General features: G+C 38.6%; 1 protein-coding gene across 1 annotated transcript; it reads left to right on the forward strand.

Annotated features, from left to right (window-relative positions):
• The first annotated feature begins 1,509 nt into the window (after positions 1-1,509).
• On the forward strand, positions 1,510-17,657 carry LOC121294443 (two pore calcium channel protein 2-like). The gene is made up of 22 exons (XM_041218129.1): positions 1,510-1,678; positions 2,024-2,140; positions 3,593-3,699; positions 4,153-4,225; positions 4,508-4,607; positions 5,332-5,397; positions 7,044-7,108; positions 7,651-7,754; positions 8,238-8,319; positions 8,595-8,681; positions 8,962-9,081; positions 9,736-9,795; positions 10,124-10,252; positions 10,621-10,670; positions 11,048-11,147; positions 11,959-12,030; positions 12,234-12,307; positions 13,242-13,351; positions 13,968-14,046; positions 14,635-14,716; positions 15,048-15,139; positions 15,554-17,657. The coding sequence occupies exons 1-22, from the start codon at positions 1,637-1,639 to the stop codon at positions 15,630-15,632; spliced, it is 1,890 nt and encodes a 629-aa protein (XP_041074063.1). The 5' UTR covers positions 1,510-1,636; the 3' UTR covers positions 15,633-17,657.
• The last annotated feature ends 1,611 nt before the right edge of the window (positions 17,658-19,268 follow it).

The raw sequence follows: 19,268 nt of genomic DNA on the forward strand, positions 1-19,268 counted from the left end.
AAGGTCAAGGTTGCCATACTTACAGACACCTGGTAATTTTAGTAAGACTTCTTAACAGGGTAGTTCCAAAAACCTGGGTGGAAGATAGGTATGATCCCTTAACCCAGAAAAAGTAGGGCATTCTCAGAACAGGTGACAAATACAGTGTTCAACCTTATAACGCTATAGTGGGGAGCCATAGTTACAAGACCGTGCTATTTGTGTTCCGCCTTATAATGAGTATAAAAGGGCTGCTGTAATGGCCTTGTGGAGCAAATGGGATCCACGACCCTACTGTGTTATAACCGATTCCGCACTATAACGAGGCGCATTATAACGGGCGAGCACTCTATCCTTTTGTACCCATCCCATCTATACAGTATACTTTACAATTATGTCATCTAAACAGGTGGATTACGTAACAGCTAATAGAACTGGTTTGTATTCAACACCCTTTGAAATCTGGACGCTGCTGTTAAGTTGGTATTTGTTTTCATTTCATTGATGTTTTGACAAATACAGATTTTCTGTATTCATTATTTCGTTACACTGATAGTTGACCCTGTCCATCTGTAGGTCACACTTACTCTTTTTTTCAATGCGAGCTATGCTTTTATGATTCTGGTAGCTCTAATTTGTTATTTGTAGTTGTGATTGGGGAATGTACAATATGTAGGTGACATGTTTGTTCTGAAGCTTGCTTCAGGATAAGGACACAAGCTTCCTCATTTGAACCTCTTTGTCACCACACCACTCTGAGTCAGCTGGCGCATTCAGCTATTTCCTGGAACTCTGAGAGGTTTTCAGGTTCATCTATAAGTCTAGGAATTAAAAAAAAAAAAAAAAAAAAAAAAGACGACATGCAAAAAAAGTGGGTCATCTTTTTTACAGATAGTGGTCATGATATCGTAAAAATGTTGCACAGGAAATAGTGCATATGCAGATATGATAGTTGAAACTATTTTTAAAATGATACAGGTCACTCCCCTTTTTAAAATCGGATTGATACATAATGTTATCCCACTCTCCCTGGTTGATACTCTACAGTTACTCTACTTGCTTAAAAATTGCTGTTTGGTCCTTAACAGTATCGATCAATAAACCATCGAGTGGATTCCAGATCGCTGAGACTTTATCACTGGTACTATTCCAAGATCTGCCAATGGTAAGTCTTTGCATTCCTTGGAGTGGTAGATATGTGGTAAAGTGCCTTCTTCCTCACTGATCATCTCTAAACCTAATAGTAATGTACTGTTTTATGCAAAATGAATGAAAATATGATGAGTGAAAGCATATGAGCAATACAGTAGAAGTAAAAAACAATAAAATCGACCAATTGATAACATGTTTAAAATAATATTCGATAAACTTAACAGAGAATGCTGTTTTTAATACAAAGTTCAAAGGTCTCTCAAAGAGTGACAACATGACTGATTGCAAAATATGAATGGTTGTTTCGAGCTGGTGATTTGCACTGTATAAATAATCTCTAACACATTTTGTTTTACCCGTGCGGTACAGGGGTTTGGGTGCTACCATCTTTGTCATTTTGGTTGTGGCGTTTATCGAAAAGCCTTCGTCTTTGACGGTGACGTCGGACATTCGCTACCGCCGTGCACCCTGGGAGCCACCGTGTGGTCTGACAGAGAGCATCGAAATGGTGTGTTTCCTGATCTTCATGGCTGACGTGTCTGTTAAAGTAGGTGGAGATTGGATTTTGATTGAATGATTATGCAATCTAGATAGAAATCATTCCAATAGATACAGTACTCCCATTACCCGTAAGGAATACCTACTGCCAGTACCTTTGATCGGAAACACCGAAAATCGATGGCATTTAACACAGTGCATTTTGAATTGCACATTCTCAGCAGTAGAACTCCACTCTGAGCATTTTGACAACATACCCTATAACATTATTTCAGTACAGCAATAATACTTACAATCATTGCATTGTTGCAAACAGCCTTTTAACCAGAGACAGTTGTTTTGGGTGCATTCCTTTTTCCTTTCTGTATTTTAACGAGGGTGCTTCTGTTTCTAGAGCTATTTAATTGGCTGGGAGGAATTTCGGAAGAACAAATGGCTCATAGCCTATATCTTTGTGATTGCATTTTCAATGTTGGACTGGATGGTGTCACTCTGTCTGCACTGTGAAGAGGTGAGGAGAATTTTGGTGCTTTTCCACTTGTTTTGTTTTCAAGTGCTTTGAAGAATTCCAGGGGTAGGTAACTGTGATCCCGGAGAGCCATTCTGCTCCTGGAATAGGTTTTTTTAAATGGATTAAATGTTTTATTTAGTCCGGATGCAGTTGAGACCGAAGCCTTATTTATAAAGGAGTCCTGAACAGATGACACAATGAAGATTAGATTAAATGAACCAATGATTGAGGACCTGGACAGATGATTGGTTCTGTGACTGAGTTGGCTAAGGTTACCTGCTCTATGTGAAATATTGTGTGTACAGTAACCTAAAGCTGTAGTCACAAGGCCCTTTGTCTACACAGTGCACTAGTGTTTATGGGTGTTTCAAATATGAACAGCACTGTATGGGAAGAGAGGTTATGTTTTCTGTTGCATTTGGATTCCCTTGCAGACCAGTTTTTTGTTGTTTAATTAAACAAAACATGGAGCCAATTCCTGTTTTTTAGTTCCAATTTCTTTTTAAAATCAATTCCCTGTTGATATTTTAGAGACATTAATCAGTGTTTGTGATTGTTCAGCTGCTTTCAATTGAAGCCAATTTAATTGACTAACAGGGACTTCAGTTGAAGTCATTTGTTGCCACTGTGAGAAGCTCATTTTAACAGAATGCTGCTAATTGCTATTTTGATCAATGGTGTATTGGAATTGATTAAAAGGGAATGGGAATTGGAACTGGAATTCATTTTAAACTGTCTTCAGATAGTCTTTGCTAATGGAATTTTACGCAACCTGTCTGTGAGGAAAATGTGTGGCAGAAGACACAGGAAAGGACTTTAGTTAAACACTAGAACCGTCGGATTTTCGAACTACCTAGAACTGCCACGTGGGTCACTTTGAGCCATACACTTTTAAACTGCTTCGTTATGAAAATTAAAGACATACTATCAGATACAACTGAAAAGTTTTATTCATCAACATCACATCTAACATTTGCATCGCAGAAACACTGTATTTAAATGGAAAATTAAACATAAAAAGCTTTATTTATAAAATGAGTGCATATACAGCACGACTACAAACAGTGAAAAAATATAATAAAATACACATTGCAAAAGAAACTGTTATGTACATATACCCGTGTACAGGTGTAAACAAAAATCATTCTTTCTAATACTACATAAAAAGAAAATATAACACTACTTCCGGTATGATGGATGCATTGTGCTCTATGGAGGAGTGTACGCGTCTGCCAGCTGACTGTGCCTGCATCCAGGAGCTGTGTTGTAAACACAGACGCAATTCCATTGAACACTATTGTGTTAACTGGTACATACAAACCTGTAAAACTGATTTTTTTTCTAAAAGTAATGTAAAAAAAAGAATATTTAACATGTTTCATATTAGGCATATAAGTTGTTGTCCTACCTGCCATTTAAGTTTTTTCTCATTCTTTCATTTTTTTGTTTAAGGCCGTGAGAGTCCGAAGACTCCTGCGGCCTTTCTTTCTCCTTCAAAACTCGTCACTAATGAAGAAGACTTTAAAATGCATTAAAAGAACCATTCCTGAAATAACAAGGTTTGTACATATATAGAATCCTTCAAACGTCAGTGCCGCGTTGAGAGAACCACTTGCTGTTTAGGGTATTCTATAAATGACTGGAGGCTGATTTGAAGGTTTCTGCTCTAGTTAAGTTACCTGCATTAAAAGATCTCATGAAACAACTGAAAATATATTCATGAATGCCTCTGCATGGGGATAGCTATTTTGTTGAATTCAACATACCCCTGCTCTTTTATATTGTGTCCCTTTCTTCCCTGTTAATTATTGAACTACAACATTGACAATATTATCTGTTAGTTATTGTCTTTGATCCAACACAGTGCTTAAGTTTTTATTTTTATTTTTTGGAAACACTCTGGTACCTTTTGTTGAGAAATAGTCTGTTCAGACTTCTTACTGCGCAGTCCTTCATCTTTCAAGTGTATTAATGTTGTGTTTTTTTTTTTTTTACCCCCTGTTTGTCTGCAGTGTTATGTTTCTGTTGGCACTTCATCTGTTTCTTTTTACAACGTTTGGCATGCTGTTGTTTTCCCAGGGAAAGGTAATACAGTTAGTACTTATGCTGTTGAAATATGTAACACAAAAAAATACATTATTGCATGTTATACTGTTTTTATTTTACACCTTACATCAGAAGGGGCAATTACAGGGAGGAGGAAATGGTCACACTGAATAGAGTGTTTGTTTTCTTCACACTGTAAAGCTGTTTATTTAGGACACCTAGTGGATATTTAAGTGTACTACAACAGGCAGTGGGCAGTGTTTTTAGTTTTGTTTTGTTTTTGCTGAATGCCCTTGCTCAGCAATATGTTTTTGTTTCCAGGATGCTAATGGGAACGCAGAATGGCAGGCTTACTTCAGAAACCTACCCGATTCACTTAGTTCGTTACTAGTGCTCCTGACAACAGCAAATAATCCAGATGGTAAGACTCTTTTATTTACTGTCTTGAGGGTTCTAGGTAGACTAGCCCACGACACCTCAAAAGGGCTTGAGGGTGATTCTGGCATCCCAGCATCGCTCCCCTCTGTCCCCCACTCAACTCAACTAAGCTTACTTACCCGTACATCAGTGTTGCTTTCTTTCTATTGTGCTTGAGATCCCCATCCAGAATCTTTTCATCTCAACCACAGCCAGTTGCTGCTCCTTTCTGCTGCTTCAGATGAATTCTTCACTGTGCGACGCAACTCTTGGCCACTGAATCCAATGTTTCTGAGAAACCAGGTTGTAGAGTGTGCCACAAATCCTCGACAACCCACCTCCACTGAGTAAACTCGGACTCTTCATCCTCGCTGTTCCGCTTCAGCGGCTAGTTAAGCATACCGCAGTTTCTTCCTCTCATACGCCTCATCTACAATATCCTCCCATGGCACTGTTAACTCTACCAAGTGAACAAGACCACAAGATACTATCTGGTCGAAGGTTAGCGGTGGCAATCTCAGGTGGAAAAATAAGCCTTTGACGAACATCTGCCAGCATTTTCCAGTCTCTAGCAGCTCCCACTTGTCCTGGGTCGAGGCTTGGTTTTAACACCTTTTCTTGGCGGTTGCTCTTCTGGGTGGGGAAATGCTTTATTTACAGTGAGTAACAGCAATGGGCCCCATAAATAACTTGAGCTTTTTTTTGTTTCATTTTTTGTTTGCACATAGTGATGATCCCTACATACTCAAAGAACAGATTCTATTGCATCTTCTTCATTCTCTTCTCTGGTTTTGGTAAGTGTAAGCACACAATACAGCACTGTGTGCTCATGTGTATACAGTGCCTATGGAACGTCTACACCTCCTTTCAAAATTTTCACCTTTTGTTGCCTTATAGCCTGGAATTAAAATGCATAAAAAAAATAAAAATAAAAAGTATTTATTTTTTCATTTATCGACACATCCTACCCCACAACATCCAAGTGTAAAAAATATTCTAGAAATTTGTAGAAAATTAATTAAAAATCACACACCAAGTTAAGTGGCCTCCACCTATGTTAAATTGTACTGATTCACGTGATTTCAGGATAAATTTAGCAGTTCCTGTAGGTTCACTCTGCTGGGTAGTGCATTTCAAAGCAAAGACTCAACCATGAGCACCAAGATGCTTTCAAAAGAACTCCGGGACAAAGTTGTTGAACGGCAGAGATCGGGATGGGAATAAAAAAAATATCAAAGGCCTTGAATATCCCTTGGAGCACGGTCAAGACGATTATTAAGAAGTGGATGGTTTATGGTACCACCAAGACCCTGCCTAGATCAGGCCGTCTCTCCAAACTGGATGACCAAGCAAGAAGGAGACTGATCAGAGAGGCTAACAAGAAGCCAATGACAACTTTACAAGAGCTACAGACTTTTATGGCCAAGACTGGTCAAAGTGTGCATGTGACAACAATATCCCAAGCATGCCACAAATCTGGCCTGTATGGTAGGGTGGCAAGAAGGAAGCCAACCTTGAATCCCATTTGAAGTATGCAAAAAAACACTCAGGAGATTCTGTAGCTATGTGGCAAAAAGTTTTGTGGTCTGACAAAACTACAGTGTAACTTTTTGGCCTAAATGCAAAGCGTTATGTTTGGCGCAAACCCAACACAGCACATCACCCAAAGAACACCATCCCTACTGTGAAGCATGGTGGTGGCAGCATCATGTTATGGGGATGTTTCTCATCGGCAGGGACTGGGGTACTTGTCAGGATAGAAGGGAAAATGAATGGAGCAAAGTACAGAGAAGTCCTTGAGGAAAACCTGCTGCCCTTTGCAAGAAAGCTGAAACTGGGATGGAAGTTCACCTTTCAGCAAGACAATGACCCAAAGCACTCAGGCAAATCTACACTGGAGTGGCTAAGGAACAAAAAGATAAATGTCCTTGAGAGGCCCAGTCAGAACCCCGACCTAAATCCAATTGAAAATTTGTGGCATGACTTGAAGATTGCTGTCCATCAATGCTCCCCAAGGAACTTGACAGAGCTTGAACAGTTTTGTAAAGAAGAATGGTCAAATATTGCCAAATCTTGATGTGCAAAGTTGGTAGAGACCTATCCCAACAGACTCACAGCTGTAATTGCTGCCAAAGGTGCTTCCACCAAGTATTAACTCAAGCGGGTAGAAATTTATCCAATATGATCTTTCAGTTTTGTATTTTTAATATAGAATTATTTTCTCATAAAAACTTCTTTCCCTTAACAGTGTGTAGTATGGTATGTAGATAAGTGAGGAAAAAAATCCTCATTTAAATGCATGAAACTCTGAGGCACTGACACAACAAAATGTGGAAAAAAGAAACAAACATAGCATACCATTAATATTAAATTTGAAATTCACTTCTTCTCAACATACCAATCTTGTTTCTTAATTTTCTTTTTATATTATATTTTTTAGGAACCTTCTTTTTAATGAATTTACTGACTGCTGTTATCTACAATCAGTTCAAGGGATATTTGCTGGTGAGTTGTATCATTTTGCTTTATTGTGCAGTCAAAGTTTTGCACACCCATAAGAGCACCACAGCTGGATATATTCTGTGTGGACTTGCCTCATTAGGACGTGTATACTGAACCGAAAACATATTGCAGTTGCATTGCCCCTGTTTAGTTCCGCTGCTACAGCTGGAATGTTGTCTCAGTGCTAAACTCCTGCCTCAGTACAGGACACTTTTGATGCTTTTAGTTTTGGTGCTTCAGTGACATGTAAATGTGCTTCTAAATATATGGCTATGACCAGCAAGTCATCCAGTCTGTTATTAGCTGGTCTGGATAAAGACCACGGTGTAATTTAAGAATGGTAGCTTAGGGATCTGGGAAATAAAATGATACCGTCGGCGATGATCTTCTATCCCGATTGAGGGTACGTGTGTGTGTGTGTGTGTGTGTGTGTGTGTGTATATGTGCGCGTTTGTGTGTGTTCTGTGTGTGTGTGTGTATGTGCGTGTGTGTGCGTGTGTGTGTGCGTGCTTGTAATGTGAAGCTTACTTGTTTTTTTTATCCAGATCTCTATTCAGACATCCCTGCTAAGAAGGTGCCTGGGGATCAGGGCAGCATTTGAAGTGATGTGTTTTCAGTGCCAGTCCATGTCGGGCATAAATGAGCGTGTGTAAGTCAAATCTGTGTTTTGAAAGCAAATAAAGAAGAATACTCTAAATATCAGACTATTTTTATTTCTTTTTTTCCTGATCAACCACAGCGACATCTTGTCACATCTAAATTGGTAACACAATGTATGACCTGTGTCTTACTTTTCTATAAGTAACTCAGAAGTACTTTCCTATTGACCCAGTCTATCCTGGGGAAACTACATTCCTCCTTGTTTGATGAGACTTCCCTCTAATGACCAATTAAAACAACACCCAGCACTACAGGGATTGTTTTTTTCAACCCGTCTGTTTGTGTTTTGATTGTTTTAATTGAAATCTTAAAGGTGGGCATCACAACTCGTGCAATGTGTCCCACTTGCCTATTAAAGGCCAGCAAAGTAAGTCGCAAGTAGGACTTTTCTTGATTCCTTTGGTTCTCTAAGTCCTTAAAAAAATACAATACAAATACATGTTACAAATCTATATTGATGTCATTTCCACAGGGAGAATGTCAACACTGAGCTGGTCCTGAAGATTCTACATGGGGTGCATATAAAACCTTATTACAAAGAAGCCATAATCCAGGTGTGGGCTTCATTGAGTCTGCTGCAGTCATTTATCAATGCGTTTCCTGTACGCCTCATTTCCTGTGCACAGCCTTTAAATTGAAACATTATAACAGCATTCTGCTCCTGAAATTTTGGTTCACTTGTCACGTAATAAAGATACATGTCTCAAATATAACTGGTGTTCTGCATAGTTTATTCTAATTCTGCTTCATTGCTTCAAAGCTGTCCGCTTATCTGTAAAAAACCTGAATGCATTTACATTTTTTTTTTTTTTTTTTTTTTTTTTTATAGAAAACTCAGCAATACGCTGATGGTTCAATATCAGCCAACCAATTTCAGAAACTTTTTGATGAACTTGACAAGGACACAATCAAACAGGTAAGTGGGAGACATTTTCAGTATTAACAATTTATGAACATTTCTGAGTATCTGAATCTGTGCTGCATTCTGTGTTACACTACAAGCGATACCTTAGATATTACATTATTAATGGACCACCATTTAAAAAACAAAAACAAACAAAAAAAACATATTGTTTTGATATTCTGTAAAAGGCTTTCAGTTAGCTGCTTCAGTTATGCAGTGATAGGTAGGGAGATGGTGTGAGTTAGAAGTTGAGTGAATAAAACAATTCAAGCTCCTGACCCTTCCTTCCCAGCACCCTCCAAAGCCAGAGTACCAGCTTGTGTTCCTGCAGAAACTACAGTTCATCTTCAGCCATCGTTACTTCAGCCTAGCAGGGAATGTTGTCGCGTTGGCGAATGTCGTCTATATTTGTGTGAGTACCACCAGGACAGAGCTCCCATCTACACGAAAGGGTAGGTGGGTAGATATTTTGTTTGTTTAATATTCATCTTAGTTGGGAAAAACCATAAAGAAATGGGCAATCTGTGTAGCTTGCGAAATGTATGTGGGGCAGGTAAGTAGTAAAAACACATAACAGCCCTTTTGTTTGTAGTGGGTTTTATCAAACTTGCACAGGTATTATTTGCAGTTGTCATTTTTAAAACCTGTTTTTCAACCTGGTATTTCAGCAGTTTATAGTAAATAACACAAACTGTTTAGGTTTCCGCCTAACTGTGTCCTACCCTTGGGCAGGGTTACCATATGCCTCCATGTACACAGGACAGTTTGGGTGAGTTTGTATCGCAATGCATTCTGGTATGTTTTACCTGTCTCCGGACCCTTTCACCGCAGGACTACACTTACCAGAATGCATTGGGGTTGAGTTGCCTGACCTGAGACCTGAACAAATGGTCCTAGGAGTCATATGGTAACCCTACTCTTGGGGGGAAAACAGGGAATCTTTGAAAAGATGGAAGATTTTAAGAGTGTGGTTTTCAAAACCATGAAATATTGGGTCACAGATGTTTGCTGGTGGATCGTTATACTGGGCGTTGGTTTGTGAAAACATAGTAATCTTCTTTTTCAGGTGGTTCTGATTATTGACGAAGATAAGGCCATTTCAGAACGCTATGATTACTTTCTCGGGGTAAGGGTTACTGGTTGGATAAATGGTTGTTTTTTTTATCAGGCCTCACGCCTAAGCATTCTTGCATCTCGTATTCACTCTTCTCTAAAACAACTATTCTCTGTACTGTGTTTTACATTTTGAGGGCATATGTAATATAATTCAAATATAATTTCACTTTAACTTTATATTGTCACTTTTTCCAGCTTTCTGTTCTCAGCCTTGCATTTGATTTCTGGCTTCAAGTGCTCTACAGGAGTCTATTCTGAATGTACATGGCATTGTTTTCTAGTACCACCCCTTGTATGTGTTAATAAAATAATCTGACTGGTCTCTTTCTGTGTTGAAGGCAGTTAACTGCTTCTTCATTGTGTACTACCTGCTCGAAATGAAGCTGAAGATGTTTGCTTTGGGGTTCAAAGGCTACATGTCTCACAGGAGTAATATATTTGATGGATTTGTGATTGTCTTTTTACTGGTGAGTACTCATTTAGTCTGAAATAGTGGCTCAACTGCCAGTGTCTTAGTAAATTTAGAGAGTTTAATGGTTTGTTTCACAGACCCTGATAATCTTGGACTCTTCGTTAAATATTAGGTAGTCCAAGATTTCTGCTAGTCATGGTCTGGGAAACCAGTCATAAATGACTCAAATGAGGCAAAAATAACTAGAACCAGAAGCAGCTGGCTATCAAAGTATAATTGCTGACACAGTCACCGTGCCTGCTGGTGATCATTACGGCATACACCCAGATGCACACACACACTTGTATTTACAGACGCACAGCTCATGTAGAATAGAGACGTGTGGATTTACTTAGGTGCACTTATTCTTATTTCTTTTCACAGTGTCTGCAGATCACCATTTTTGCTATGTACAGTTTCCAACATCCTCTGTGGTAGGTATCCAGATACTCTGCCTGTTAAACGTTTACCATTATTGTCCATTTCTTTGTATAATTCCATGCATATTCCTTGCATTAGTACAGTATGCCTACTCTGTGGGTGTTGATGGTGGGGATGTTTGTTACCTCACAGTTTTCCCTCCTATTCAGAATGAGACCACAATGGGACCTTTCAGAACCCACAACAGCACGCATAACATCTGCCAAAGCGGGCTGTGCAGCACATTGCCTGGCACAAATGCCACATTTCAACATGATTTATTAAATATAACTTCCTAACAAATGTACAGCAGTGTCCTTCTTCAGAGTGGCGGTTAACCCTTTCATTTTCATCACTATAGAAAGCAGAGTAAACCTGTCTTGTTTTGCAGGGACCCGGATATGAAGGCATTGATGTCTCTGTGGGAGATGGTCCGTTTGGTGAACATGCTGATTGTGTTCAGATTCCTGCGGATTATCCCAAACATCAAGGTCTCTCTGTTAACTGGTCTACACAGCGAGCTGTCTGTGTTCATTATCTACCAGTCTCACTGTCTCTTGTCTGTGTGATATAGTTAATTGAGAGAGTGTTTTTGATGATTTAAGGCAGTTTTTGTTTGGATGCAATATTGTGCTTACCCGCCTAAGCTTTCTGGCTTTCTTTTTTTAATTCAGATTAGTCCACAGAAATGTTTGAAATCTTCCCCAAATTCTCAAAAAATGTTTGCGCTGTCTGCAATTTTTGCAGCTACTTTATTCTCTACAGTCACTGCGTGTATAATTGCACCATGTTAAGTTTCCTGTCTATGTATCTATTTATAGTGCATAATACTTTTTTCAAAGTTTTGGTAGGGTAACTTCTCAAACTACATAGAGTTCACACAAAGGGTTTTAAAATGTCAAAAAATTTAATTAAAATAATTGCGACCGAAATGGATATACTAGCCTATAAATGCAAACTCATATGGACATATAAAATATATTTTTTTTTTTACTGTTATCAGAACCAAGTGGTAATCATGTCTGATGTATCCAAAAAGTAGCTGCTGTCACCTAGTGGTGAATGAAGGTTACTGCATGTATTTGTTAATACCTTCACTGAAATTACTGCACCATATCACTGCAATTTGAAATGTTACCATGGGATCTTCCTCAGGTTAGAGAGGATCTCAGTTTAATATGTGACCAAGAATCGTGATGCACAGAAGCAGGTATCATAAAATATGAGAACGACTACTATTTAGAGTTTGTATCGGTTTCTTTTTTTAAATAGTATTTTCTGTTTGATTCCTACCCTATTTAGCTGATGGCTCTGGTGGCCAGCACCCTGCTTGACCTGGTAAAGAATTTCAGAGCCTTTGCTGGAATCCTGGTGGTAAGAACTTTTGAATTCTTTTATCATAAAATAGTAACACAGCCAGCTTCAAACTGGTAGGCAGTTGAAATCTATATATTGGAAATACTCCTAGCTGATTTAATATGTCAAAGCAGTGCCTGTTGAAAAGTCTGAAGATTTAAAATGTTGGTAAAAAAATAAAATCATATGCTCATATGCTGTTCTGCATTTTTTCTTTGAAGGTTGTGTACTATGCTTTTGCAGTGCTCGGTGTAATGTTGTTTGAAGGTGTTATCACAGCTCCTGGGAATATGAGGTACGTCTCAGTCATGCTATACTTCAAAACTAACTGGGACTGTGGTTGGTATGGATTTGTACATTCCTTCACTTACATTTCCTGCATTTGGTTTAAATGAGACACGTATAAAACAAGTACTGCTATGTGTGATAAAAATAGCATTAAAATAGCAATGCAAATGGACCCTTGAATGCAGCTCTAGATTTCTTACGGGTGATTTCATAGATCCCAATTAACACCAGTCTTGTATTGCCTTTTGTAAAATAACACACATATTATAGCAATGAGGTTCTACAAAATCAGCCAGAATAGTCCTAACATAACTTTTTAAAGAGTTTGGAGGCATAAAGAAGTGCTGTCTGCTTTCGAACCTCTAGGTGGAACCTTTGAGCTACTATAAGAATCAACCTTATCAGCAATCGGTTTCATTCTCAGACTGAAGCAACTCGCTTTCGCTTGGGCAGGCAGGAACTGTGAGTGAGAAAGACGAAGCAAATCTAACAGAGTGTAATAACTGCTGGAAAGATACACAGCATCCTTGGCAAGACACCAAACGTTTTAGATTCACTTTCACAGTACTCTACACATATAGTATACTACTGTATATACCAACGCCTGACATTCAAGTTTGAGGTTTTACTGGATGCATTAAGACAGATTCAGACCCCTAGTGGGGTGTTATTATGCACTTGATTTGGGGGTTGTAAGTGTGTATTTTTGATTTTGGTTCAGTGTCTATCTTTATGAATGTACAGTGTGTGTATGTGTGTGTAATATATAATAGGAAAGTGATCCATCAGCCACAACAACAGAGCAGTTTCTAGTATAGTATAGTATAGTATATGAAATCGGAGACTGATTCACAATGGCAATAATCAAGCATATTCGTCATGGGTCTTGTCTGTGTTTTCTTGACGTAAAATGAAAGCACTGCTTTCTTTTTTTGTTTCAGTGTGGTTGTCAACACCAGTGTCACAAATGCTACAGTAAACTACAGTGCAACATGTGGCACTTATGAGCAGCTGGAGTACTGGCCAAACAACTTTGATGACTTTGCGGCAAGTTCTGATGTTAAGCCATACACCGTAGGCCAGTTTATCCCCACATCGTACAGTATATAACAGTTTTTTTTTTTAGCATGCTACACAAACAGGAAGTTCTTTAGGTAACCAGGAGGGAATAGGTGTAGGAAGACTGGGCAGCTGAGAAAATGTGAAATACTGCGCTTCAGATTTAAATCGGTTGGTTCCGACACGCACAACACACCTTAACATTAGGGTTAGGGTTTGTGCCATAGAAGAATCACATTTAGGACAATTCAGTTCACTTTTCAACATGCAATATTGTTGAAAAAAAAGAAAAAATCAAAAAACGTATTTCCCTTAGAGTGTCAATGGCAAAGCACTCACCAGTAAAGCATTTAGTGTATCAGTGGACATTACGAATTACGAGCACACAGGATAAGCTGTAAGCGGTCCAGTGGTATGGAGAACCTCAAAGAAAATGTTTTTGATGTGGTTGAAAGAGTGTAGTACAGTTTCACATTGGCCCGTCTTTCTGCACCAGTTAAAGAGCGGGGGTCTGCACCTATGTCACCAGGTGAGCAAGTTAATAACTTCTCACATCACAAGCATGGTCCCGGTATATTAATTGCTTTGTTTCCTTTCTGTTTAGGCAGCTCTGGTTCTTTTGTACAATATCATGGTGGTGAACAACTGGCAGGTGTTCATGGATGCTTTTGCCAGATACTCGACCCCGTAAGTCAGAAGAAAGTGTTCGCTTGCTTGCTTGTTTCGCACTATTATCTTTCGTCTATTAAGTCATATCTAAAACAATTACCTGCTGTTGTACTCGCTGTTTTTTTTTTCTGCTATTGCTGGTTTATGGGAGCATAAGATTAATTTATACATGTTATCTTGAACTCATTATATAGTCATAGTCACAGTAGCATGTAGACACAGTATGATGGAAAATTCTCATAGTGCTCAAGTGCTGGTCATGGTAAGGTGGGATCTTCAAAACAGGGAATAAGGTTTGGCACTTTACAATATACAGCTGTTCACTTTCCTCTTGTGTACAAACAGAGACCCGCTTCCTACTTAAAAATGCTGAACAGACGTTTTGAATAAGAAGCCAGATGAATGGGAGGAAAGGCACATCAAGAGACTGTTATCTCGCTCGCCTCTGGTCATCTGCCCAAGCTCTGATCATTGGCCAATGAATATGAAGCCCCCACATTTGAAACTACTGTCCTGTCTAATTATAGAGGCTGTATGTTTGTTGTATAGAGGCTGTAGCTGTGTTTGTTCTGAGCCCAGCTGTAACTCAATAGACTGTTTCCCTAGGTGGTCGAAGCTGTACTTTGTGGCCTGGTGGTTAACCTCCTCGGTTATGTGGGTCAACCTGTTTGTTGCTTTAATTCTGGAGGTAAGAGAAATTTGGTTGGTTATTGGGATCTAAAACAATTAAATGGCAATTTTATATTTTGGAGACCAAAGTTTGAAAAGCAGTTACCAAAATTAATTTTGTGCTTTACTTTGGGGTGGATGGGAATAACTCCCATTGCATAGCAGTTTGCTTCATTCTTGGTTGTACTATGAGACACACATGAGCTTGTTACATATCCACTGTGGCTAATCAAGCTTGTAGTAAAACCTGGCATGGGCGAAACTTATATACAATAGGAGTCTTATTTCAATCCCTGTTACTGATCTAATGAACTGCAATATATTTATTTATTTTTTTGTGAATGAAACAGAACTTCATCCACAAGTGGGATAGAAGCCATCATGGTACCCTCTCTGATGAAGATCAAGCTGAGTGTCAGGTGACAGTGCAGTCAATATTCAGGTAATCTATGATCTAAGCTTGCCTTTTGATTTCCATTTTAATTCTGTTATCAGAACAGCATTCTGTCATTTGAGAAATGTTCCCAAATTGAAGCCTATGCTGGATACGAAGGACACAGAGATGCTGATGCATGCATTCGTATGCTTTTGTCTTGTTTTTGTAATTCTATGTTTGTTGGTATACCTGTCACTAAAAGGCTTGTCCAGAACCCAGCTGCCAGACTGCTTTCTCACACTCGTGTTTCTCAACATGTCACTCCAGTGCTTATTTGACTTGTATCTAACCTATGCTAATGCTTTTAATGTCACTTAAAAGTTGCCATGCTTCTAAGATGCACTAACTTGTTGGGGTGAATTTGTTGGCAGCATAAAATTCTAGTTTTTGTACGTTTTAATTTCTTTTCTGTTTTCTTAGAGAGTTTTTACAGGAACCAACAGAAGAGGAACTTCTTTCAAAACTGGAGCAGCACCCTCACTGGAACATCAAGCGCTGATCACAGTAACACTGAAGGAATCAAATCTGGAGTCCAGCAGTGTCCCAAACTGGGGTTCTTTTAGTATCGCTGATGGTTTTTATTTTGGCTGTTGTGTTTTTCATTTTTCATTTTAATAATGTATTTGCATTTAAAGATGATCCTTTGTTTGTTTTAAGAAACAGAATTCATTTTCAAATAACCCGGTTATAAAATCTGTACAGAATCAGTAGGGTTACTGACTCCTGCAATATTCCAGATTCATGCCAGTTAACTACAGGTGCAGTATATGGATTAATCTATATAAACTATAATGGTGCAGCACATTTGTACTCTGGGTGCCATTAACTGTGCCACTTGTCTGCAGAAACCACTCTGCGGAATCCCTGTGTATAGATTTTTTATGCTGAATCATTTAAGCCACGTTGAAAGATCAAGGTCTTATGTTTTGTAACAAGTACAAAAGTACATGTTTTCTGTCCCCCTTTGAAGGATTTAAGATGCGCCCGCTGTTTAAAGTGTGCTAAAACTTTGAGAAGAGGGTGTAGTTCCTGGCAACTTCTTGCTGAAAGCTTTCAAAATTGAGTGTTTTTTTTTTTTTTTTTTGCAAAATAGAGATGTGACAGCGAGGGCTGATCTGGGAATCAAAAAACAATGAACTTCTGTCTGAGACGAGAACCTTGCACTAAATATAAATGCACCTGGGTGGGTGTTACTGTTGTTTGTAACACTAAAATGCACTTTTTTAAATTGTTATTTTTTTAATTTTTTAGTCTTGTTCTAAAATATCTGTTGCTTTAGGCTGCCTTAAAAGCACATGCATTTTCTAGTTAAATTTCAAAATAATGGTTACAAATGGGTGTCCTGTTATTACTGTATTGGTCCTCTATCTTGTATTTATTCTGAACTATAACACTCAGAAAATGACCAGATGATCAGATGCTACCACTATGATATACATTTGAGTTTGCTTCCATTCTTCAACAGGTTTACCAAGGGTGCACAAATCTGGCCCTCGTGTTTATAGGTATCATTCTGTAATTAACTCATTAAAAGTTAAATTAAGTAATTTTGGGCACAGGTGGAACAAAGAACTTGAGGAATGGAATTGTGCAGCCCTGCATGTATTGCTGGCAGTGTGATTGTGCATTTGCTTTGTTTCCCTCTGCTGACAGAATGTGGTATTTCTGTAATTAGTTCAAGAATAATACTTTTTTTTCACTGCTTTTCTCATTCTGCTGTATTTGAAATAGGTCTGTAAGGCTGTTTTGGTTTGAAATGCGATGTAACTCTGCACATGTAATGATATTACAGGTTGTAAAAACAGACTTTGAACATTTAAATAACTCGAGTTAAAAACTTTTGAATAGGCCCAGCAATATTTGTATTGAACCAGAGCACACACACACACCTATCTGATGCTCTGTTCACACCTGCCTGCTTTACCTTGACTAGCTACAGGACTTTAAGCCGTTACTCTTGGCAGGTTTTGTAGCTCTATCACAATTGGGCCATATGTTGTAATATATTCACAAAACACTTCTGGTATGGGAACCTGGTAAGTACCCTGCATTAGTCACACCATGCTAAATAACAACTGCAAAAACTTGGTGATAGCTGGTGATTTCCATTATTTATTTCCCTGGAGAAAATACAGAACTACTTACTAAGTCATCTTGTGACCTCTTATGATTCAGAGTTTAAAATTGTAGGTGTTTTGAAATCGTTTGACTTGCATCACAAGTATGTCACAAGTATGTTTCTCAAACCCCCAGTGTAAATTGTGCTCTTTTTCTGTAATTTTAAAATCTAAAAAGCAAGTTGCAACTGGGCATTATATATGCAGTGGTTTATTACTGTTTTAGAATTGTTAGGTCATTTAAAATCAAAGTCAAATGCCCACTGTTGCCCATCATCATTTTATGAAAATATTTGTACCTTTTGAAGACTGTTCTTTCTACAGTTTGATTTGCAGCTTTATGTATTTATCATATTCATTGAATGTTGAACTGTAGTCTCAGAAACGTGTTATTTAATACAAAATAAATAAACATGATGTCCTTCTGTTTATTGACTAATCTAATTGGTGAACAATGCATGTTAAATATAATCTATAAAATATCATGTGTGCTTTACTTTGTATTGTATTGTATGGCAATTGTGCAATGCTGCGCAAGAAGTATTGAGGATGTCTTTGGCTTTATATGAGAAATGCAATGCAGCAACCTGACTATAAGAAATGCATGAAGGGAGTCACAATGGTTATATGGGGAAAAAAAAACAAAACAGCATGATCCTAGATCAGAGGTCTCCAATCATGGTCCTGGAGGGCTATTCCTCTCCAGGTAAAATTACACAATGAACTACTTGAGGGTCTGGATGCAGAATTAATTGGAACAAAGAGCAGGAATAGAAGGGCCAACTTTGGGCAGCCCTGTCCTAGATGATTTAAAGACATCCACAATGGAAAACAGTATAGTTTTTAGCATGTTGTTAAGTCACACAACACTGAAGGGCACTTATTTGCACATAACACGGCACCTATCGTGCACAATGAACACTGTTGGGGAAACAAGGCTGATTGCTGATTTTCTTTTCTGACGTACACATAGGTGTGGTGCATAGCCTGGTGGTGGCAGCAGGTGATGGCTTCAAATCCACTGACCCCCCCCCCCCCCCCCCCCCCCCCCCCCGTCAATCCCAAGAAGGAAGTCCCTGTGTATTGACCATGTCAGTAAGTGTGTTTGTTTTGATATGCAAAAGTGTGTGCAACCTTCCTCCGGGGAAAAACAAAAGCTTAAAAGGGAAAGTCTGTTTGCTCAGAGGTTGGGTACACAGCAAAGCGCCACAGGGTATTTACATAGAAATTGGGTAAATAACAAGCAGCCCCTCATTTGGGTGAACAGGTCATACTTGGCTGCAGTGGCACTAAACTATTCAGCTAGCTTCTGGATACTGCTTATGCATGAATCTATGCACAAGATAGTGAAAACAAATAAAAATGTTTTAGAGTCGAGACGGTGTGTCAATGGAATAACACGCCATCATTGATTGCGAGATTTTGCATTACGTTTTTTTCATTGATGTAAGACATGTGGCCTGATACCATTGTAAGCGCAGTTGGAGACATGTGGAAATTGATTCAAAGTACAATGTTATTGTTAAACCTGTCTCCATCTGTTGTGCTTACTCCCAATAGATAAACAAACCATATTATTCAGACTGTTTAAGTCATTTGGTCTGTAATTAAAAAACAACAAAAAATACCAACACTATATATTTTAGTGTTGTGTCTTAGCAAGGTGTAAGACATGTTCCTGCACAGCTGAAAAAACAATGCATCAGCATGAAATGCTTATCTGCTATTGACCAGAAACCTCCAGTGAGTGTTGCTTGTGTATCTACTACTACTGAAGTCATGTTAGTTTGTATGAGACTCATGGTTTCCAGGAGAGTTTTTCAGTACAGCAGAACCCCCTTTATTCAAACCACCCTCATATCTGAACTGGAGACGTATCCTGCATCATTTGCAGAGATAAGTAAGTGTAATCTGAAAACGCAAATATACAAATATGATAGTATTTCAAAATAAACAGGCAACAATATTTAACACTCAGAAAGCAGTAATACTAGCCATGACCGTCACAAGGCATTCTC

This window comes from Polyodon spathula, chromosome 19 (assembly GCF_017654505.1).
Source record: "Polyodon spathula isolate WHYD16114869_AA chromosome 19, ASM1765450v1, whole genome shotgun sequence".
Taxonomy (NCBI): domain Eukaryota; kingdom Metazoa; phylum Chordata; class Actinopteri; order Acipenseriformes; family Polyodontidae; genus Polyodon; species Polyodon spathula.

What these genes read in the sequence shown, in the direction of transcription:
- LOC121294443 (XM_041218129.1), top strand. Translation starts at nt 1,637, where the DNA reads ATGGTGTGTTTCCTGATCTTCATGGCTGACGTGTCTGTTAAA. An exon ending in CCTTTGCTGGAATCCTGGTG is followed by an intron (nt 12,031 to 12,233) that starts GTAAGAACTTTT and finishes TTTTCTTTGAAG; the next exon opens with GTTGTGTACTATGCTTTTGC. An exon ending in CTTTGATGACTTTGCGGCAA is followed by an intron (nt 13,352 to 13,967) that starts GTTCTGATGTTA and finishes CTGTTTAGGCAG; the next exon opens with CTCTGGTTCTTTTGTACAAT.